This window comes from Primulina tabacum, chromosome 14, assembly GCF_025594145.1.
Source record: "Primulina tabacum isolate GXHZ01 chromosome 14, ASM2559414v2, whole genome shotgun sequence".
Classification (NCBI taxonomy): domain Eukaryota; kingdom Viridiplantae; phylum Streptophyta; class Magnoliopsida; order Lamiales; family Gesneriaceae; genus Primulina; species Primulina tabacum.
In genome coordinates, this window is record NC_134563.1 from 32,158,108 (window position 1) to 32,182,665 (window position 24,558).

The 24,558-nt window shown below is 35.6% G+C and overlaps 1 protein-coding gene and 1 pseudogene across 2 annotated transcripts; one reads left to right on the top strand and one right to left on the bottom strand.

Moving 5' to 3' along the window:
• Positions 1 to 299: 299 nt before the first annotated feature.
• Positions 300 to 2,265, bottom strand: LOC142523958 ((+)-neomenthol dehydrogenase-like; annotated as a pseudogene).
• Positions 2,266 to 3,701: 1,436 nt separating this feature from the next.
• On the top strand, positions 3,702 to 23,465 carry LOC142524138 (uncharacterized). 2 transcript variants are annotated; one of them, XM_075627920.1, is made up of 24 exons: positions 3,702 to 3,981; positions 4,424 to 4,481; positions 4,612 to 4,703; positions 4,779 to 4,834; positions 5,006 to 5,078; positions 5,326 to 5,392; positions 7,058 to 7,124; positions 7,263 to 7,329; positions 9,674 to 9,757; positions 9,830 to 9,871; positions 12,024 to 12,179; positions 12,610 to 12,687; positions 13,587 to 13,655; positions 13,743 to 13,808; positions 13,887 to 14,015; positions 14,659 to 14,715; positions 14,911 to 15,000; positions 20,864 to 20,929; positions 21,704 to 21,772; positions 21,841 to 21,945; positions 22,044 to 22,169; positions 22,732 to 22,790; positions 22,902 to 22,938; positions 23,208 to 23,465. In XM_075627920.1, the coding sequence occupies exons 1-24, from the start codon at positions 3,790 to 3,792 to the stop codon at positions 23,322 to 23,324; spliced, it is 2,022 nt and encodes a 673-aa protein (XP_075484035.1). In that variant the 5' UTR covers positions 3,702 to 3,789; the 3' UTR covers positions 23,325 to 23,465. The 2 variants fall into 2 exon arrangements, with proteins under 2 accessions (XP_075484035.1, XP_075484036.1); XM_075627921.1 differs by having other exon boundaries at positions 9,839 to 9,871.
• Positions 23,466 to 24,558: the final 1,093 nt, after the last annotated feature.

The window sequence follows — 24,558 nt, forward strand, 5'->3', positions numbered from 1 at the left end:
TGCATGACTGCGCCTTTAGCACCTTCTTCAACTGTCAAAATTCCCATATTGGAATTGATACCGGTCTTCACAAATCCAGGGCACACGCAGTTAACACATAAACCTGCAGCTGAATTCTCTTTTGCAAGGATCCTCGTGTACACATTCGCAGCTACTTTCGACATTTTGTATGCAGATAGATTCAACGGCCATCCCTCTGATTCCAACACTCCATTCCTGAAATCTTGCCATTATTTCGTTTAATTTCCTCTTTGTCTGCAAGTTTGTGTTGGTTGTTCTTCTTTTATTGTCTTGGGAAATCATGGGATAGAAATAGGTGAACCAAATGACTACAAAAAAATAGTCGAGTCAATAGTTCGAATTTTTTTCTTTAAAACGATATTGTCCCGCCTCGGTGCTCACGGCGGTTGTCAATTCGTTCCCCAAGATACAACGATTAAGGCTTCAAAATAGTAGCACTACAAATTTTAAAGTCACACAAACTTTGAAAATGTCTATGATACTATCAAGATAATATACAAACTTTTCAATTTTGAATTCTAAGCATTAAACCCAAAAATCTAATTTCAATAATTTAAATCTCGCAAAACTTGGATTTAAGTGCAAATGTTTTAAATATATATATATATATATATATAATTTTTTCGATTCAATCTTTTCACTCGATAAAATTCGAACTCAATTAATTTTTCATTCACCCTGATTGGTGATCAAAAAATAATTTCTTTCGTCACGTAGCTAGTTTGAATTATTTTATCGATCCCAAATGAGTACAGAAACTCATTTTTCTAACACTCAAGTTCTTGTTTGGTGATCTCGCCTGGGATCAACGACAGGAATTGTGGTTCAATATATACCTAATTGTTGGTGGTTTTTTTTAAAGAAAAAATTTACAAAAGTGTTTTAAATAAAATATAAAATGTATCTTTTAAAAATATATACCTCAAGTTTCCCAAACACATTGACCAATATTCCTGAATCCGATAGCAAAAGGGAAAGAAGCAGAGCCTTCGTTACTCTTTTCAAGCCTAGTAGTTTGTTTCCACACATTCTTCAGCCATCTCATACGTTTGTGTGGTCCGTTTGTTTAACAAATCAACTTTGTTCACGTTTTGCTGTACAACAACAAGCACACGATCCCATCAAATTTCTTCGCTAACTTGTGTTTGTATTCCCATATCTAGAGATCGATTTACTTCGTCTTTCTGGAGATTATACGCTTTCCAATCCAATGTGACTCCACCAATCCCTGCATCGTTAACCTGTTAAGATTAAAGAATCTTGATCAGTAGTTTGAGTTCTAAAGTTTTCATATATTTATTCCATATTATGTACATTCAATCTGATTTTATCTATATCCATCTTACTGTTTTGAATGTTTTTGAATTCTATGGGCTTGAAATTCATTCCTTTCTATTTTGTATTTGTTTATGAATGAATATAATGGTTTTTCAAAAACTTTCTCTTCAAAATGGAATAACTAGAACATGACCATATCAAATGTCATCTTGTATATTTTGGGGGAAAATTAGTTAGGAAATTCAAATTCCATACATATCCTCCAATACATTTTTGTTTATTTTGAAAGAATTTCAAATTACTACTAACAATATGTCAATAATATTTTAAGGGAGTGTTTGCAATATCTTTGCTTTCAAAGAAACGATTAAATTTATAGATTACGAAGTGAGGAAAAATCAGAAATGAGTAGTGTTTAAAAATAAAAGTGAAAAATATGAAAATCAAAAGTAGGCAATATTTGATATAATTGATTTTAGTACTAACTTATTACTAGAATCACTTCGTAGAAATAGGATCAACATCCCACCGACTTTTATTCTAATTAAATTAAACAGAAGCTAAGTTAGAATTTGCGTTTAAAAAACACACAATACCATGCACATATGATTTTTATTATGCCAAATTCTAAATATTCAAAAGGAAAAATATGTTTTGTATGATCTAAAACTTGAAAAAAAAATAGAAATTGATGATCTCTTACCAGTATGTCAAGTTTCCCAAAGTGGTTCTTGATGAAGGTTGCCAATGAAGCTATGCTCCCCTCCTTCACTACATCCAGTCGATGAAATATTACATCAGAAAACCCTAAAGACTTGAGGAATTCTAACAGCCTCAACTCCCCTTCTTTCATCTCTTGCTGTCAACACCACATAAATCCCATGACTAGCCAACTGCTTGCATATTTAGAATTTGATCGATCCCCTTGTTTGCTCCCGTGATAACCGCGCACCTACTGGTGATCATGTAGAGACATATAGCGTCAAAGTTCAAAATACTCTACTGATCATGCCATGTCAGGGTGAGACTTGACGCTAGAGACGAGCAAAGACGGTGATCTAGCTATTTTTTTTAAAAAAAAAATAGCTACCTTCAATTTTATATGTAGATTTGGATTGTTTATATAGAATCTAACAAACTCAGTATGTTGCCTCTAATATCGTCGGAGTTGATCATCTCTAAGTATGCATTACAAGAAATAAAGGAAGAAGATTTTATGTAGAATTGAAAAAGTAGAACACACCTGGTTTAATTTCTTCTCCATCTGCTAGATCACAAGCAGATATGCGATCATGGCATAGTCAACTAAGCTGTAGTTTTTATCTCCGTGAGAGAGTTATTCCACTTTTCGTATATTATTGCTATTTTATGTTGAAGTACCAACATAGGAATATCACAAAATTTTAATTAAGACATAAAAAATCTTGTTTTAGTATTTTTTTTAAACCCAAAAATCTAACACGTTCAATTTTGAATAGAATATTGCCAATCCAACACTTTCAACTTAAACTGTTAACCTAATCAAATTTGTTTTTTGAAACATAATTTTAGTGGTGGACTCGATCAATCATACATCACCACAAATTAAAGTCCACCACCAGATCGACTTGAGAAAGCATGCTTATAGTATAGATTACTCATTCAATCATATCATATACTTTTTACCATATGTTTTTTTAATTGATCCAGATATTTTAATAATACAAAAACTCATGTGGGACGATCTCTCATTTTAATTTTGTAAAACGGATCTCCAACTCTATCCAATTCATGAAAAATATTACTTTTTATACTAAATTTTAAGTATGAATTGAGTTGACCCGTATAACAGAAATAGATCTATGTATGTACTTTTTTAATAATGATTATTTTTTTGAGATATATGAGTTCTTTCCTCTAAACTACCACTTTATAATAACCCTTATTTATATGGAAAATTAAATATAGTTTTTTTTTTTGAAGTAGGAAAATTAAATATAGTTAATAATTCAAAATATTATTAATTACTCCAATTTGTAATTAGAAAATAATAGGATATATATTTTGGAAAAAACTTGTGTAAGACGATCTCACGGATCATATTTTGTGAGACATATATCTTATTTGGGTCATTCGTTAAATATTATAACTTTTTATGCTAAAAATATTACTTTTTATTGTGAATATCGCTGGGGTTGACCCGTCTCACAGATAAAGATTCGTGAGACCTTTTCACAAGAAACCTACTCATATATTTTTTGTAATATCGAGTAGGGGTTTGAAAGGTTTCGAACTCGAAATTTACCCTAATTAATAGGACATATGTTTAATAAATTTTATTTATATTTTTTTCATTTTGTGTCTATATTTATTTATTTTTTGTTTATTTTATTTTATTTTATTTTTCCTATTTTGAATTTTGAAACCAGTCGGAACTAAAAGTTTAAGCCCGGCCTCCAAACCAGAAGCCACTCTTTTATTCAAAATCGAGATTCCTATTTGAAGAAGGAAATGGAGGATTGGGAGTTGAGCGCGGAGGAGCTTGATTGTCTGGAAAGGGACGCCCTCAAGCAATTGTCACTCCGCCATTCTACTAGTAGCACGGCCCAGGCTTCTGCCACCTCGCTGCCACCAATTGGGGCAGTGCCGCCTTCTCGTTCCTCAGACATGCCTCCTGCATCTTGCTCCACGAGCAACGATCAGGTTTCTTTCTATCAAAAATTACGTACCATTTACTGGTGACATCGTTGTTGTGCTTATAATCCGTCCACGACGTAAAATATGAAAGATGCAGTGCTCAGTGTTTTAGTAGATGTGAAGGGTTTCTTGAATCTGGACGATGATGGAAAATATTCTCATTTTATCCCATTAAATGTTTTTTTTATTCTTTTCTTGGAGCATTGCATGTCCAAAATTAATTAGGCAGGATTGGTAGGGTGCAAACTGCTAACTTTAGACACCAAAAATTATTGCTTCTTTCTTTCTCTTTTCTTAAGTGTATGCAAGCTGGATATATATTTTCTTGAAAGTCATACAGCCCGATACATCAGATTATTCGGTTTTTCCAATGGTTCATCTGCTCATGCTAATGGAGATGCAACTAGCGGCTAGTCTGCCCATTCTTACTTCATTATTCTCTAAGCAGATGAACGCTTCACATCAGGCTAGTAAATCTCCTTTATCAGCCGCAAGAAAGCTGACTGGTGAGGGCCTTTCTTCAGTGCTTTGACTGCTACTAGACTTTTTTTTGCTTTTATCATTTCCGGCAGTCTTACTTGTGCATCTACCTGGATTCTTTCTCGGTTACACCCTTACACTTAATCCTAAATGAAGACAATTCTTCAAACCAACCAAATCAAAAGCTCACAGTGAAATTTTTCCTGCATTCCAGTGGAAATATTGCTGCAAAATTTCGATTTCACCAGGTATGCGTGTCTACTTTCTTGATACTGTTTCACATAGATTTTCTTCTTCTTTGATGGTGCTTTATCTTCCAATAGACAATTGTAGGAGCTTTTCGCAATATTCCTCGAGCCAATTGGAGTGCAAATGAAAGGTTTGTCTATATTTACTGGTGCTCTTTCCCACTTCAGTTGCATGATGATAAGAATGGTCTAAGCAAGTAAAGTGAGACCTACACGAGTTTGAATATTTTCATCTTTAGTTTTTAAATTATACTTCTGTTTTCAACTACATGACACAGTTATAATGTGGATTTTCTTTGCAGATTGTGGATATTTCCAATATCATCATTATTGACCGCAGAAAGGGTTCTGAATGATATCAGCCCCATGATTGAGGTGATGGATACAAATCTGGGAATCTTTGCTATTATTGATTGCATTTGCATGTTCATGAATGTTCTTGTAGGTGTACTCAGCAATATCATTCTGCTTTAAAAAATTAAGCCATCTTGATGAACAGCTTGAGAAAGAACTCTTGAAGTATGATGATGCATGACCATGGTGGAAAATGCCATCTTGAATATTTGTGATTGGAACTTAAAGTCGATGTGTAATATTTGTCTCTCTTCTATTTATTTTCCAGCTTGAGAACTTGGACCCTTTGGTAAAACGTGCTATTGCAGCAGCTACGGCAGTTTCCGATCTTCGAGGTAAATTTGAAAATTCCCCTCCTCTTATCAGGCTTCAAATCAGGCCCTTTTGTCTGTGATTAATTATATCAAACAAAATAAATTGTTTTTCATGATGGTAGATATGTCTGAACTCTGAAAATATCTATTTATATTATTGAGGTGGAAACATATCTTTCACGCCTTAAGGGTGATGACCATTCACCATACGAAACTTATAATAGGTTTTTGAGAAATTAGAGAATATTGATCTCCGTTTCTTTGGTTCAAATAAATATCGTTGGATGTGATAGGCTATGTTGCATGATCACGAACATGGACATGGATACGGCAACACATACATGATGAGACAAATTTTTAAAAATTTAAGGACACAACACAACTTGTGAGACATGTATATTTAATATTTATGTACACAAACAGAAAAATCGATAATAAGTGACACTAATTGGGTCAAATCCATTGCCTGTAATCATTATCGTTGTGAATATTAGAATGTTGTTCCCCCAAAATTTATATGTTGAATAGTCCATGGAAATTACACATTAAAACCGTCTTATATTACAAAGGACCACAAGTAATAAAGGATAAACAAACAATCCACTAGTACCAACCTATGTGGTGGCTCAAAAGTCTATTAATATCATACTTAAAAAACATCCTGACCCTACTTTCTGACAGTCTTCAGCAGCATAAACCCATCAAATAAGCTTTCTCCTTCTGCAAAGCTTTGAATGGTAAACTGAAGTTTATTTATTCATCTGAAGGTGGTGTTTATATACTGGAGAATGAGATAATCTATATGGAATAGTAACAACAATCTTTCCTATCAATCTGAAGTAATTTTTCCTAACCGAACAAATTTCCCATGACAATACTATCTTGTAAGTTTAGTTTTTTCAGAGCTATCTAGTAAATAATTTATAGCTTAGAAACAACAATTTGGAAAAATGGATTGTTGAGTGCCTTGGTGGTCACATCTGTTAAGTGTGAATTTCTTGTGTGCAGATCAGGCCATCGTCAAGATAAAGGGTTGTGGGCTATACTTGTTGGCCATTACAATATAGTTTCATTGATCCTCCCCACTTAGTCTTTAGGTCTTCTAATATTTTCTTTAACCAAAGTAACTCAGACGCCGATTACGCCATAAATCTGATTTTGATTCTGCACTTGACTGGCTACCTCAGTGTGTTTCTTGCTTCTTTTAGTGACCAGATTTCCTCCAACGATGTACAATATCCAGTTTAGATCTTATATCGAGCTTTCTAATCTGCATCTTTGTAAACTTCGAGTAGTAACATATTGGGTTTCTTGAATTAAATGCCTTTCCCTAGGGTTCCTTGTAGGTATCGGAATAATCTATGAACGGATTTCAAATGGATATTTGTTGGTTTTAAGATGGCGACTTTAAATTTGGATATTTGATAATTTTGTGCTGTGGACCTTATGATGAAGGTTTAGGGTTTTGTGATTTTTAATCATGCTATAGACATGGAATTGAGATTTATAAAAAATAATGAAATAGGAATGTCTTCATTAAATTCTTTTACATATGGGTGGATGCGCATGTATAATTCCTGGCTTGTAAGTCACAAACTTTTATGTTTGGCACTTTGTTGGGGGCGCACCAATTTACTGGATTATGTTTCCCAAACATTAATGCGGTCTTATCATTGTTACTACCAGATCAATACAATAAAATTCCCAGCAATATTGAAGCAAAGCTCCTGCCTTTCCAACGTGACGGTGTTAGGTATGTGAGAATACTCTCTTAACATTTGTATGCTTAGATTGAGTGCAAGATGGGGTATCATATGTTATTCGTAAAGAGATCTCAGCGGTCAATTGATTCATTTTGTCATTTGAATGTTGCTAATTTGGGCCTTTTCAGATTTGTGCTGCAGCATGGAGGGAGGGTCCTGCTTGCTGATGAAATGGGGCTTGGAAAGACTCTTCAGGTATTGAGACTTCAACTTAGAGCTACTATCCATGTCTAGTGTGAGGCGTTAGTTGATATTATACTTTGACCCAATGTTTTCATAACTGGACCGGTGATCGAACCGGTCTACCTTAGAAAAATGATCCAACCGGTCCGACCAGTTTAATCAGATGGCCGGACCGGAATACTGCTATAATATATAAATATTAATATAATATAATGAATAATATATTTTAAATTTTAAAACCTAAAAAATGTATATAAATAAACAAAAATAATATATTTATCAAAATTAAAAAATTAAATAACTATATATTCAAAATGCCAATTATAATTATATTTTTTAAAAACACAATAAATTAAATAAAATCTAGTATTACTAAAATAATATATTTTTCGAAGTCCAAATTCCAAACAATCATGTATGTATATAACAAAATATTAAATTTAAGAAAAATAAAATGTAATTTATCAAAAAACAAGTAGTAAAAAAATCGGAAAACCAATTTTTCCGGTTCATAGCCAGTTCGATCTGTTCTTGACCGGTATTTATAGTTTTGACCGCTAAATGGTTTTTGAGGGTGTTTCGGACCAGGCATGAACAGTGACCGGTTCTTGGTCGAACCGAACTGGCTGGTCCGGTTTCGAAAACACTGCTTTGACCTACCTATATTCGTGGTTGGACAACTTTTAGCTTTGAAACATTTATCATCGAGTGTTATTGTGCATGATATGAGTTAATTATAAGATTACTTATCGATTCAATATTATCTTCAGTGCATCAGTTTCTACTAGCCACTTTTCAAAGCTGAGCCTTCATCACTTGATGAGTATTGGACTTTCAAATGGCAATAGGACGCCCTATTGTCACTTTCAAACATTCTTGTTAATTGTATTAAGTGGAAGCCATACTAAACGGTGCATCTCCTCCTGAATTTTTTCATGTTTGACTTTGCATTTCACTCCGTATTTTTTGCTAGTAGTTGTCTTGTAAAGATAGGTTATTGCTGAGAAACTCGTCTATTGAATTTCAGATTTTTATTTGGTAAACCTTTCACTATGGTGACTTAACCGTTACAAATGGTTTCAGGTTTTGAATTCAGGCACTAGGTGTTTCTCATGCTAAAAGAACTTGTACACATTTTTCTTCTGTTTTAATTCTCATTCTAGCTGCAATATGAAATTTTGATTCATGTGCAGAGCTAAAATATATCTTGATTTCACCCACACATTCCCATCATTGTGACCAAATTAAGGCTTCCTACATTTAAATGTTAAGTTTGGAAGCAATTTGAATTCATTTTATTGATTGGACACATTAGATTATGTAGGGAATACTGCTATCTCTTGAGCCCAATTTGAAGTCTCCTAATTTGCAGATGAAAAGTACTAGCAATAAGGCAAGAAACTAATTCCTAGAAATCATGAAACTAGTATAATGTGATCCTAACCATGACCAAAGATCAATTAGTAGATGATCATTCACATGCTTCACGGTTGCCAATGGTACGAGAACGAAGTAATAGATTAAATTTTAAGTGATTTTAAGAAAGACAAAATATAGAAATATTATGCTGTTTGTATCATTACTTTATCAGTGAAATGTCAAATTTGTCCCTACTGCCACGTGCCCTTTCCATGTGGTTTTCCCGTTGGGTGTTTTGAATTTACCTCTCCTGTACTTAACGTATTTGACACTTATCTCCATTATCAAGTGCAAAAATATAACATGCTAGGGAGGTAAGTGCCAAATACATCAAGCTCAGGGCCAGGTGAATACAAAAAACCCTTTTCCCATTTAGTTTGTGAGGCGTAGCAGGAAGGAATGGTTTTAAGAATGTTGCTCCTCTTCACTGTTTGATGTGGTGGTCCTATATTAAAATTTTGTGGTAGCTTATGAAGAATCGACCTATATGGTTCCATGGTCTTCTAGTTTTGGCCAATTCTTTGGTAGAAGGATATGCCGATCTGTGCTTTGATACCATTAAACTTTGGAAGAAATTTGAATTCATGCTTATTTTAGTGGTAGGAAATTTTAGATTAAATAGAGAATAATACAACCCCTGGAGCCTTGATTAAGTAAATAAATATGACAAAATACTGGAAATCTGAAATCTCCATGAGTTCAAAAGGAAAAAAAATATTGGACAATAAAATAAGAAACCAATTCCTAGAAACCTGGAAACTAATCTGTAGAAATTATTTAAACCATTTAGCTGAAACCATTAGTTTTAGAGATTTAAACTGAATTTATTTATGTATTACTTAAACATGCAGATTATGCTTTTCAGATTGCAAAAGTTTTGTGACAGTATGACACCTAGATTGAACAAGTGAAATCTGATATTTGATCACATCTGCAGGCTATTGCTTTCACCTCTTGCGTTCGTGAGGCGTGGCCTGTTCTTGTTTTGACTCCATCTTCCTTACGGCTTCAGTGGGCTTCTGTGAGTGATGTGCACCATGTCTTTTCTTAAACCTGTTGTGTGTTTCACTTTCTTATTGGCTGCTTTGTGCAGATGATTCAGCAATGGTTGAATGTTGCCTCATCAGATATACTTGTATGTTTCCTTGTTAATTTTTATGCATGATTATTCTTTTTACCTTTGTGAAGATAAGACTATTTTTGTGTTGCTTCAGTTTATTCTTTTAATTGCCAATTCCCAGATATATTACATAATCATTCATGTAAACACTTTAATCATCTTTTTACCAAAGGAAAAAAAAGAAATATAAATGTTGTGTGCAATAATTGTCCCTTTGGGTAGAACAATCGAAACGTGATTCTTGAGCTGCTGTACGGTTTAAAAGATTTGAGTTGCATTGTTACAACCAGCTATAGTTTTTTTATAAAGTGACAAGCACTCGGTCCTACAATAAAATTTGTAGAAGTTGGAGAGAAGAATTGATAAGTCTTTCATTTGTTAATTTCTTTTAATACAAGAGGTCGTATTTATGCGAGAGGGCTGAGAGTCTTTTCCCTTAATTTCAGTAATGAATAGTTAATTCTCATCAGCCAAATAAAGAAATAAACTAATTGTAGCTGACCATTTACAGCTAGAAAATAGCCTGAAATCAGGAAATTCATCAGTTTTCATATAAAAAGAGCTTAAAAGCACTGATTTGATAAAATATACAATAGCCAAACAGAATCCGTAAGAAATAAGTAAAACTAAAAGACGAGTCACGTGAATGATGAAGTCTGCTTTATTTCCACTTTGATGTCCTACTTTTGATCTGGCCTTCTTCTTCTCAGATTAGTCATTTAATCACACTTATCTTTTTGGGATTGTTGTTGTAACGCCCCAGATTCGACGACTGTCTTCACTGTACCAAGACGAGTCTTTCCAGCGTGCTTATGTCCTCACTCACACGCACCCTAGGAAACTTCCCAGGAGGTCACCCATCCCAAAATTTCCCCAAGTCTAGCACGCTTAACTTTGGAGTTCTTATGTGATGAGCTACCGAAAAGAAGATGCACTTTCGTGATATGAGTAGTACCAATAAAATCTTTTAAGCCTCCTCAACTGCACAGTCCCATACCTGAATAGTTTCGGAATCCCTCTCTGTCCGGTGTAATATCGGTTCATTCATGTTCCCTCCGCCTAGATGCCTGCCAGGATCCGCTCATTGTCTCATGGCACCGGCGATCACCCCCCGCCCTCTTCGGCCCCGGGCCTCACATGCCCACCAGCTTCCGTTTGGTTCGTCCCCGAACCACACCGTACTAGGAGAGGTCGGCTCTGATACCAATTGTAACATCCCAGATTCGACGACTGTCCTCACTGTATCAAGACGTGTTTTTCCAGCGTGCTTCTGTCCTCACTCACACGCATCCTAAGAAACTTCCCAGGGGGTCACCCATCCCAAAATTGACCCAAGTCAAGCACGCTTAACTTTGGAGTTCTTATGTGATGAGCTACCGAATTGAAGGTGCATCTTCTTTTCGGTAGCTCATCACATAAGAACTCCAAAGTTAAGCGTGCTTGACTTGGGGCAATTTTGGGATGGGTGACCCCCTGGGAAGTTTCTTAGGATGCGTGTGAGTGAGGACATAAGCACGCTGGAACGACTAATCTTGATACAATGAGGACAGTCGTCGAATCTGGGACATTACAGTTGTTCCATATTGCTTTTGTTTTTACCCAGTGAATAATTATTTTTTGATCTTCCTTGCAAGGCCTGAGATAAATTAGTATCTGTATGCAATGCCTCACCTCAATTATCTGAGAATATAATGGCGTAGAATGATCTTAGTGGATATATGAGAATCAAAATGTTTGTTTTTTAAGAAGATCAAGTATACCATGCAGAACAACATAAGAATGAACTAGAGTTATGGTTTCAGATATGAATCAAAGTAATGCTGGAGAATATAATTGTGACTTATAAACCAGTGCACATTGCCTGATACAGAAATATCAGGTTTTTAAGTGCCATTGCTTTGTTATCAGGTTTTTAAGTGCCATTGCTTTGTTATAGATTGACTTTATGCTTCTTTAATTCCATATGTATAATCCTACGGCTCCGACGAATAATTGTGTAGTTAACTCTGAACTCATGCTTGTAAAAGTTACTTCTACATGTTCAGTTTCACGGAGCAAATTTTTGAAAGCATATGTAGCAGCCAGCCGGGATATTTTCCTTTGTTTATGAAAGAGTGAGCTGGGCTTGTGCAATAACAAATATTACCTGATGAAGAGTCATTGGCAGGTGGTGTTGTCTCAGTGGAGCGGTTCAAATAGAGGTGGATATAAAATTGTGCAGTCGAATAGTAGAGTGTCAGTCAATCTTGATGGTGTCTTTAACATCATATCATATGATATTGTGCCCAAGCTACATGACATCCTTTTGGCTTCCAAATTTCAGGTAACAGTTTGAATTCATGTGCATCTCAAACACTTTGTAAGCAAGGTCTCAAGTTGTTTTTCACCTGCTCTATCTGTTTGTACCCTTATAAATAATTGCAGCATACTTCTGATTATTGCATGTAGTAGGCCTTGTAAAATGAGAACTTAAAATGCACGTTTTGGACATAAAAGAGTACCCCAGAATCCGAGATTCTGAACTTGGCCTTTTTTTATATGCACCAAAATCTCACTAAGTCAACATGCTCGTGTTCCCAGCATGCTTTGCTTAAGGATCATCCACTACTACATGCATGCGTCAATTTGGATTTTTTGGGTTGAATGGGGCAAATGCAACCATGTGATACAACTCATTCAAACTTTTAATAAGTTGTACATATGGGGATACTGTATCTGATGAGGTATTTATTAACTACGATGTGCTTATTCAGGTTGTGATCGCTGATGAATCACATTTCCTGAAGAACGCCCAAGCAAAACGAACATGTGCCTCTCTTCCTATATTGAAGGTTCAGTATATATTTTGTGTTCTGAGATTAGCTACATCAATATTATCAATCAAGAAAGATAATGATGGTTTAATCTAGTTGTGTAAACAAACTGAATCGAGTTAATTTGAGCTGAATTCGAGCCTTAAAATTATTCGAAGCTCGGAATTCTTTTATTTCTTTGCTCGAGTTCGGCTCGAAAAGAAGATTGAGTTCGAGTTCGAGTTTTGCTCGAAATTATCGAACTTATTCGTGGGCTATTTGAACTATTGCTCGGATAGTAAGGTTCGAGAAAAAAGATTCGAAAGGTCGAAACTTCCGTAAGGCTCAAAATTTATATATATTTAATATAAATTATATTATATTAATAAATTATTAAAGCTTGTGAGCCGCTCGTGAAATATCGAACAAAATAATTTTGACTTAAGTTCGGCTCGAAAAAAGTTCGAATATGTTCAGGTTCGATAAATTTGAATACGACTCAAATATTTATCGAGCCGGCTCGAAAAGCTCGCGAACCGGCTCGATTCGTTTACAGTCCTTGTTTAATCACATGCTATCACTTGCTTATCAACTAATTGCACCGGTTGTATTAGATTTTTTATTTGATCATCTTTTAGAGATTGCATAACAAAAACACGATAACGTAATATTGAGGAGATGATCGTTTTTTGTTCTTTCAGTTTTGCAAAAACTTATATTTTGCAGTTGAATGTTTCGGCATTATGTTGTCGGAACATAAATATACTAGTTTGTTGTTAAAAGCAAAAGGGAAAGAAAAAGATATCTTGTCTCGTAGATTCCTCTTTTAGTGTTCCATTTTTATGAAAAACATTGGACCTCTCTCTCCTCCTCTCCCTCTCCCTCTCCCTTCTTTCTCAATACCCTCTGTTGATTTGCTCATGAGTGATTATCTGTAGAGAGCTCAATACACGATCTTGCTCAGTGGAACTCCTGCTATGTCTCGACCAATTGAGCTATTCAAACAGGTATCTTTTTTAGCATCAGTATCATATTTGAGTTCAATGTTCATGATTTTTAATGATTGGAGCTTCTTATTAACTTTTTGATTGCAGTTGGAAGCCTTGTATCCTGATGTATATAAGAATGTTCACGAATACGGTGACCGATATTGCAAGGGTGTAAGCAGTGCGAGTAAAATGCTATTTTCATGTCTCCAGTCTAAAAGACCGAGAAACTTAGTAATGTCTTGTCTTCAGGGCATATTTGGAATTTATCAAGGTGCAAGTAATCATGAAGAGCTGCACAATTTGATGAAAGCGACAGTGATGATTCGTAGACTCAAGAAAGATGTTCTTACCGAGCTCCCTGTGAAACGCAGGCAACAGGTGCATATTAAGCTCTGTTTATGCAATCACTCTGTTTATGCAATCATATCCGCTATACATTTTTATTCTGTGAGTTACAGTTACTATATTGGTGTCTTTGAGGGTATAGTTTTGACTTGGGCTCCATAATCTGATTTCTAAATTCTCAAAAGTGAATGCAAGAACTGTCCCTAAGTTTTGGTAACTACAAAATCTTTCTAGGTCTAATGGATTTAACATGATAAACGTCAATGGAAGAGTCAAAAGGTCTCTTTTGCGCTTTGGTTATTTACCTAAAAAGGAAACAAAGCAACAAGAAGTTAAATTCGTAGTTGCACTATTTTTTCCCTCTATCCTTTCATTTATGTTCCATTTCTGTATCCTTCTTTACCTTCCTTAACTTCGTACACATCCACAAATATTTCTGATTACATTTTTATCATTAATGTCGGTACTAAAAGTAAACGAAATTGATCCTCCACGTTTTATTTTACAGATAACAAAATTGATCCCTCATCTTATCACTGGTGCCTATTATCTCTATTTCTTATAATCGTAAAGTTAATATTAAGCTAGAATCAAGATGCACTCAAACATCATTTAAAAGCTCTCCGAGCCTCAGATAGTTAGCTATATATATATTATGTATTATTTCTTATTTCAGGTCTTTTTGGATTTGGAGGAGAAGGAAATGAGGCAAATCAATGCGCTGTTTTCTGAGGTAACACGGATTTCTTTAGAATTTACTTTTATGGATTAACACGCTAGTTATTCTCTAATTTTGATGCAATGGCTATATATATTCTGGCTGTTTTCTATCCTGATGTCCCTGGTAAGATAGTGTCACACGATGTTACCTTTTTAGATGGTTACCGTATGATGGTTTCTAACTATGTTTGTGCTTCTTATTCTGCAGTTGGGGGTCATAAAAAGCCAAGTCAAGTCATGTCAGTGCAAAGAGGAAGCTGATTTACTCAAGTTGAAGGAGAAAAATCTTATCAACAAGGTATTGGATGTTCATGCATGATTGTTGTGTACTTGCTGGAAGCTGATGACCAAATATTAATGGAATAATGTATTAATAACGAAAACACAATATTGATTGTAACCATTTTTAGCCAAAAAAGAAACATACTATAATTACATATTACTTGAATACACCCACATATATTATAATCATATGAAATTGACGGCTAAATAGAAAGTTTCTGTTGTAACATTCCAGAAATTTGGGTTTTGTTGCAAACATGGTAATATTTCCATGCCATGCTCTTTAAATCCTTTGAGGGATATTTTTCATCAGTACTTGATTGCAAGTTTGAGAAGAATACTAGATCAAAGTAGTTCAACAGAGATGAACTTTTCCTTTATGTTTATTGACATGAATGTCTATGTTACATATTTGATTTGAAAAAAGTTCAACCGGATTAAAATTTTTCGTTAAATATTTATCGCCAACAAGCATCCAACTTACATTATCGATTGGTTCTAATTCATTTTTTTGGTTACTGTTGATAATTGTTGATAAAATTGTTAGGATAAGTAAAATGTTTTAACTTGTTATTTAAATTATATTGATATCTTATCATTAGTGGTCTATGTAGCACGGATACCTTTTTTTTTTTTAAGTATCGGATACGGATACGACACGATACGGATACGACACACGGATACGCGTGTCGGATACGCCAAAATCCGTGTCGTTGACTTTTTTAGGGTTGACCAGCCGGATACATTTTGGACACGGCAAGGACACGCCATGGATACGACGTGGATACGTGTTTCGGATACATTTGGACAAAATTGTAAATATTTAAAGTTTTAGGGGTTAATTGAAAAAAATAAAATTTCTAAGGACTAAAAGGAAAATAATTTAAAATAAATTGGGCTGGGCTTTAAATCCCTAAATACATTTGTATGTCTCTTCATTCTATTTCTGCTCAAGCGGCTCTTTCATACATTTGCGTTTTATATTTCGTACTTAAGATATCTCTATAATTACTTTTCAATGCTAAATTTATACAATATAAATATATATAATATTTATATATTTTTTAATGATTGTTGTATCCTAGCCGTATCGTGTCTTATATTTTCAAAATTTGACGTGTCGTCGTATCCGTATCGTATTCGATACGATGCCCGTACCCGTATCCATGCAACATAGTTAGTGGTAGAAATATTTTATATATTCCGAAAAACTCTGAGGGATGATGATTATTTTTCAGAAACTTAAAAGCTTTGAATAAAAGAAGGCGTTTATGCTTTACTTATTGATCCTTCCATCAGCCTTTATGGTATCAGAGCAAAATTAAAGGCTTCAACCGATGGTCAAAATGGCGTATTCCCGGGAGCCATGAGAATCCGGATCGGAAAATTCCTCCAATATCTCTGGACCGAACACTATTTCTTCCCCTCTTACCTTCGAATCCACATCCCTTCAAATTACGAATCACAAACTCAACGGAAAAAATTTCTTTCCATGGTCTCGTTCCGTCCAATTGGTGATTCGGGGCAAATGAAGGTTTGGGTATCTTGATGTGTCAGTTTCACCACCTTCTTCCACTAATCCAACTTATCAAAACTGGGACACTCAAAATTCAATGGTAATGACGTGGCTTATAAACTCAATGGAAGAAAGTATCAGTGAAACTTATCTCTTCCATCTCATTACTAAGTATATTTGGGATGCTGTGACTTTAGCATACTCCGATCTTGAAGACTCCTCTCAAGTGTTTGAAATGCGTAATCAGATTCGGAACTTGAAACAAGGAGATGGTGCTGTCGCTCAATACTTCAATGCGCTCAAGAAATTGTGGCATGAAATGGATCTGTTCACTGTCTGTGAATGGAAAGATCCAGCCGATGGGATCTTATATCGCGAGATGGTGGCAAAGGAACGAGTTTATGACTTTCTCGCTTGGCTAGATCGAAGTTTGGACGAGGTTCATGGACGTATTCTAGGGATGAAAACGTTACCATCAATCGATGAGGTTTCTGCGGAGGTTCGAAGAGAAGAAAACCGAAAGAGGGTGATGCTTCATACCTTACCTTTTACAGAAAAGTTGGCACTCGCCATACGCACTCCAGAGAATTGTATCGATCCTCATATGAAGAATGGCAAACCTTGGTGTGAACGTTGTGAAAAACCGTATAACACTGTTGAAACTTGCTGGAAAATACATGGTAAACCGGCGAATTGGGTCCCGAACAAATTCAGAAACCGAGAAAAAAAAGGGGCTTCAAGCTTAAGCCAACTTGGACGTAGATGAAAACCAATATGCAGCAGGCTTCTCGAAGACACAAATGGAGCAACTTTGTAAATTATTTTCTGGTGCTGCTGGATCTCCCAACTTGGCTGAGAAAGGTACCAAATTCACAGCCCTCAGTGACCTAACTGCAAGAGGTGAGGCTTTGATCATAGATTCTGGGGCTTCAGATCATATGTCATCCAGTAAGAATTTTTTTTATCATATATTCCCAGTACAAATCTCGAAAAGGTTAAAATTTCCGATGGGTCGTATACTCCTGTCCATGGTGTAGGTACTATTTTACTCGGCCATTCGATTGTTCTTAAGGATGTTTTGCATGTTCCTAATTTGTCTTGCAATTTGCTGTCCATCAGCAAACTTATGAAGGATTTGAATTGTGTTGTTATTTTCACATCATCTACTTGTATTTTTCAGGACCTGATCTGGAGGAAGAGGATTGGCAGTGCTAATGCAAGTTCTGGCCTCTATTACTTTCGGGATGAATCTATCGTGAGTCACCATGTTCAAACAGCCGTTGGGAATTCTCCTTTTTCTCGCAAGCAACACATATTATTGTTGCATTCCAGACTAGGGCACCCGAATTTCTTGTATTAGACGTTATTTCCTTATCTATTTTGTAATAATGATTTGTTTCAATGCGAAATTTGTCAATTGGCAAAACATACACGTGTGTCTTTTCCTCCTCATTCATATAAATAGTCTAAACCGTTTGCTCTAATTCATAGCGATACCTTCTCGAGTATGTACTACTTCCAATCGACGATGGTTTATTACTTTTACTGATGATCATACTCGTGTCTGTTGGGTGTATCTTTTACGTGAAAAATCGGAAGTTGAACAAACCTTTCGAAATTTTTATTCCATGATCAAAATGCAATTTAATGAAACTATTCAAATATTGCGAACAGATAATGGAACATAATTTTTTAACTCTATACTTGACAATTTTTTTAGTGAGAAAAGTTCTTGTGTTAATACACCCCAACAAAACGGAATTTCAAAAAGAAAAAATTTCATTTATTGGAAGTTGTGTGCGCTCTTTTGTTCACATCACACGTCCCTAAATTTTTTTTGGGGGATGCCATTCTCACAGCATGCTATTTGATAAATAGAATGCCTTCACGTGTCTTAAAGTTTCAATCTCCCCTTGATCATCTTCATCAATCCTATCCTGAACATAGGTTGTCATCCTCCTTAGACCTCGGAGTATTTGGTGGCACTGCCTTTGTACATATCCATGATCAAAATCGGAGTAAACTGGATCCTCGTCTCATAAGTGCATATTTTTAGAATACTCTTCGACCCAAAGGGTTATCGGTGTTATTCGATTGATAAAAAAAATATTTTGTTTCTCGGGATGTTACCTTCTTCGAAACACAAGCATTCTTTCCAAAAGGACAGTCTACCCCTTTCCATGATGAAGAAAAAATATTTCAGATCCAGTCCTTCCAAATGCTTGGGAGTATCATTGGAATCTGCCTACTCATCCTACTCCTTCTCCTATTCTACGTCTGTCAATGGCAGGGGGAGAATTACTACAGCAGTTTCCTTTGCACTTCTCAAGAAAGAAACATCCAGATACAGTGGTAGAACCAAAGTTTCTTGACAGCCAAGTCTCCAACTTGGAATTTCGGTTTGCTGATACTATAGATGGTCCGCAGAATGATGTCTCTTGTCCAGACTTAGATGTTCCAATTGCATTGCGAAAGGGAACCAGGTCCTGCACACAATATCCAGTGGCCAAGTATGTGGCATATGAACATTTATCAGCTTCGGTTCAGGCACTAATCTCCAATCTATCAAGTGCAAAACTCCCAACCACAATACAAGAGGCTTGGAATGATTTCAGATGGAAACAAGCTGTCCTAGAAGAAATGCGGGCATTGGAAATGAATGAAACTTGGGAAATTGTTCAAAAACCCAATGATAAAATCCATGTTGGTTGTAGGTGGGTCTTCACGATTAAATACAAGGCTAATGGCTCAGTTGAACGTTACAAAGCAAGATTGGTTGCGAAGGGATACACTCAAACCTATGGTGTGGATTATCAAGAAACCTTTGCACCAGTTGCAAAGATCAATACAATACGTGTTTTATTATCCTTAGCAACAAATCTAGATTGGCCACTATATCAACTGGATGTAAAGAATGTCTTTTTGAATGGAGATCTAGAAGAAGAGGTATACACGGAACTACCTCCTGGTTTTGATGAGGAGAGAAAGAGTTGTAAAGTTTGCAGGTTAAAAAAGTCATTATACGGTCTGAAGCAATCTCCACGAGCCTGGTTTGACAAGGTCACTAAAGTGATCCTAAAACTTAAATTTCTACAGGCTCATACTGTTCATACCCTATTTTACAGACATAAGGATGGAAAAATAACGATTCTTATTGTTTATGTAGATGACATTGTTCTTGCTGAAGATGATCTATATGAAATGGAGAGGCTGAAACTGAAGCTTGCAGCTGAGTTTGAAATGAAAGATTTGGGAAAATTGAGGTACTTTCTTGGCATGGAAGTGGCGAGGAACAAATCTGAAATCTCAGTGTCTCAACAGAAGTATGTGATTGAACTTCTGAATGAGACATGAATGCTAGGATGTAAACCGGTTGATACACCCATGGATCCAAATCAGAAATTGAGAGAAACAGTGAATGGTTCCCCTGTGGAGAAAGGAAGATATCAATCTTGCTCATACTAGACCAGACATAGCCTTTTCAGTGAGTTGTGTAAGCCAGTTTATGCATGCCCCGTCTGAAGACCACATGACAACCGGTCTATCGAATATTAAGGTGCCTCAAGGGGACACCATGAAAGGGACTTTTCTTCAAGAAAACAGAAGCAAGAGATGTTGAAATATTCACTGATGTAGATTGGGCCGGATAAGTGAGTAATAGAAGATCCACATCAGGATATTGTTCCTTTGTCTTGTCTGGGGGAATTTGGTAACTTGGAAGAGTAAAAACAACCAATAGTAGCAAGGAGCAGCGCAGAAGCTGAAATAAGATCAGTTGCTCATGGTATGTGTGAAGCCTTATGGTTGAAAATGTTGCTCGGAGAACTGAAAATGAATGCAAGGATGCCATTGAAACTATTTTGTGATAACAAGGCTGCAATAAACATCTGTCACAATCCGGTGCATCGTAATCGAACTAAACACGTTGAAGTTGATCGACACTTTATTAAAGAGAAGATCGATGAAGGAACAATCAGCATAACATATGTCCAACTTCAGAACAAACTGCTGATATCCTAACAGAAGGCCTATTTAGGCCATTGTTCAAAAAAATGGTTGACAAGCTAGGAATGTATAACTTGTACATTCCAGCTTGAGGGGGAGTGTTGACAAGGTTGTCAGGATAAGTAAAATGCTTTATCTTGTTACTTAAATTATATTGATATCTTATCATTAGTGGTAGAAATATTTATATATTCTGAAAAACTTTGAGGTATGGTGATTATTATTTTTCAGAAACTTAAAAGCTTTGAATAAAAAAGGCGTTTATGCCTTATTGATCCTTCCATCAGCCTTTAGTTACGTAGGTGAAAATTGATACTGTTCTCGTTTTTTTATTTATTTCGTTCTACGTGTGCTTCAGATTTATACCGAGTCTGCCGAAGCCAAGATTCCGGCAGTACTGGACTACATTGGAACCATAATCGAGGTACAAACTTAGTAACTTTTGTCAATTGATTAAACATTTTCAATGAACTACCTTGTATTTTCCTTCTTGCTGCAAACTGTGGATTTATCAGAGAATGTGAAACCTGACTGGAAGTTAATAAATTGATTATGTACAATCCAATTTTGAAAATAAGCTGATACTCCATTATGTTCATGAACTGGAGTTTTATGGACTAGAAAGTTCTGAGTTGTTAGAGGCAGAGATATTCTGCTATTACTAAAAGCAGTTATACAAAAGGTAACTTCTGCTGATCGCAAGGTTGTGTGGGGGAGTTTATGTTAAGAAGGACTGAGAATCAACTTAAGGCACAATGTTTCCAACTTGGGAATTTCAGTTAATACTGGACTTGTTTATCTCAGGGAGTGTCTTGTGTACGAAAGTTTATCTCAGGGAGTGTCTTGTGTACGAAAGTATTGTTCTCGTTTTTTATCTTGTATAATATTTTGATTGTGTGCTTTTATGCGTGGGTCACATCAGAGCAATTCTGCCTTTGGGTATTATTTTGTATGTCTATCCTTACAGTTCTTCTGACTGGGATCAAAAGTGAGAGGGGATCGTCAAATTTCAAAATTTTCCATTTTTGCGGAAGTTCTTAACTAATTGAAATGGTTTATTAACAACTCTAGTTCCACATTTGTTGTCCTTAAATATCTATGTCGGTGCTCCTTTGGGTCGCGTCACTCTGTAAAGGGTGGCATTCTAGCTTTTTTGCTAGTTCATTCATCTCTACATTCCCATTGTTTTCCTGTGCAGGCTGGTTGCAAATTTCTGATATTTGCCCATCATCAACCTATGATCAACTCAGTACACAAATTTCTTTTGGTATGCCCCTGTTTAATTTTGTGGCTGTTTTGATGAGTACATGTTCATTATTATTTTTATAATTTCAGAAGAAAAAAGTTGGTTGCATAAAGATTGATGGAAGTACGCCAGCAGCATCAAGACAAGTTCTGGTGACTGAATTTCAGGAAAAAGATACTGTTAGAGCAGCAGTGGTATCAACCTCGTTATTTGATGTGCTGCTCTTCTATATTATTAATTTATTTATTTTGCTTCACAATATGTTGTTTCTTTTTTGCGTTTCTTTGTGTAGTTGTCCATCAAAGCTGGGGGTGTTGGCTTAACTTTGACTGCAGCAAGCATGGTAATATTTGCAGAATTATCTTGGACCCCAGGGGATGTGATTCAGGCTGAAGATCGTGCTCATAGGATCGGCCAGGTGACTGAAAAAATTTGACTTTTTATTGCCTGGAACTAAAAACGAATCTATTGCATCCATCTTCAGATGGTGGCTGGTAATCATTTGTCGGAAAACATGATTTTACTATGTATCACATACAAGACTTTTATGTTTCTGCTGTAAATATCATTTAACATTTCTGAGTCTGAGTATGATTCTGGAAGGCTTTGTAATCAGTAATTTGTCGCAAATTAGGCTGAAGCTGTACTTTTATTTGCAAAAGGAAAACACACTGTCTAATCCTAATAATATTGACCCGGAAATAATTCCTTAGAATTCGGGATTACAATGACTGAATTAGTACAAATTCTCCTACCTGATTACAGCTATAAACACAGTTTTCCTTATTCAGAGGACCTTATTTTCCTATAATAATTAAACTAAGACCGTATGAAGAAGCCTCAAAAGTTGGAATGAGGTTTGAGAATAAGTGTGGCAGTGTGGCATTGGTCCTGTCTTATTATTGCATTCATGATAAATTTTTTTTTTGGACATAGAACAATGCTTCTATATTGATTAAAAGCTCCTGCTTTCTTTTTAGGTCTCATCAGTCAATATATATTATTTGCTGGCAAACGACACGGTGGATGATATAATATGGTACTTCATGTCTTTCCAACTGTACATGTACAATCTATGGTGGACTTTTCTTTATTGTGTCTACCAGATTAGTTACGTATATTACTGAGTGCCTTCATTGTTTCTTTTCAGGGATGTGATTCAGAGCAAGTTGGAAAATCTTGGCCAGGTACTTATTTTTCGTAAAGTAATTAATATATGTTCTTTTTATTATTCTGTTGTGGTGGCTCTTAACTTGTTAATTCCAAATAATGTTAAATTTGGTAAGATGTGATGTCTTACCAAATTTCATGATAGAACCGAGTAAAGTTGTAATGTCAAGCGGTGGGTGATTTTTTTTGGTATGGTCGCTATTCACCCCGACCATCTTGTTGCCGACCTCCTGTTACTTGTGTTTTGCGAGAATTACTAGCTGATACTTTACTATTGGCTCCATAGATGCTTGATGGCCATGAGAATTCCTTAGAAGTTTCAGTTAAACAACCAAGAAGTGCCAGTCCCCCTTTGAAGCAGAGGAAACTTGACTCATTCATGAAATCATGTTGTAATAAATAATGAACAGAAGCCCAAGAACCCGGGGCATTGAAATGAATTTTGTGCACACCCCACACGCAGCCTCCCATTGTGCCCAACTGCAGAATGATCATCTTATTTTTGTGCGGTGGCATGTAATTGTATCAACTTGTTTATTTTTTCCGGAATATATATATATATATATATATATATATGTATATATGAGGGAGCCTTGTGTCTTTTGCAGCTCGATGGCCTTCAATTTTAAATTCTGGATAAGCCCATTTTCTCATAGCATTAGAAATCATTGTCCTGCACTCGCTTTTTGATGACCTTTTACCTCCAATGATTCTGTAGTTGTTAACAAAAGAAAATGGAAAAGTCCGAAAAGTCGGTCAACTGCTGAAGATTGTGTACCAAGTTTGAAGTCCTTGTTCTTGCCTTGTATTAGACTTTGGTAATGATAGACGAAATTCTTTTGAGAACAAATCCAACTAATCCACTCCAGACAATCATTAGGCTTCGCGCACAAACATGCAAATCAGTGTTTGAGGCCAGTTTCGATTAAGCGTATTTGGTTCAAGTTAAAGGTTGATAATACAAACCAGCAGCAGCTGGATATGCATCTTGTCCCACAAAATCCACCATTTGCGAGTTGTTCGAATAGACACGATGTGGGAATAGACACGATAACATAATGATGATATTTTATTTTCGGTGGCGGAAGAGTGCATATTCTTAATTTATTTACAAAAAACAACAACATGATGACATAACAAGCCAAGCTAATATACATCAAAACCTGATTCACAACTTGCAATGGTCACTTTTCTAGTTTTCCTCTGGATCACTGCGACATATGACATTTGGTAACAATGACGTATCATAAAGAAATATCATTTCAAATATAATGAAGTGATTGTTCATGATTTTAAAATGAATATTGTGGGGGTGAGAAGATGGTTCTCACCAAATTTAGTTTTTCTCACGTAACCAAATAAATATATACAATTGATCTTACGAGTCAATATGAACTTATATTTTTGGAATAAAGTCATATTGTTCAGACGAACCATGTACCTGTGTTAAAACTCTTTGGGCCTGTTTGGTAGGGTTGATTAAGTCTGGATAGATTTTATATTGTGATAGATTATTTGTATTGGAAAAGAAGTCCATGATTCTGCCATATATTATGCAATCCTCCCCAGTACCAAGGATTATTGGTAGCAAAATACAAAATTGTCCCTTCATTTTAAATCAAAAAAATTTCACAGCT

Excerpts from the sequence above, each read along its gene's own strand:
- LOC142524138 (XM_075627920.1), top strand. The coding sequence starts at position 3,790 with ATGGAGGATTGGGAGTTGAGCGCGGAGGAGCTTGATTGTCTGGAAAGG. Across the intron at positions 14,716-14,910 it reads TCAATGCGCTGTTTTCTGAG|TTGGGGGTCATAAAAAGCCA; the intron begins GTAACACGGATT and ends CTTATTCTGCAG. Across the intron at positions 20,930-21,703 it reads ACATTGGAACCATAATCGAG|GCTGGTTGCAAATTTCTGAT; the intron begins GTACAAACTTAG and ends TTTCCTGTGCAG.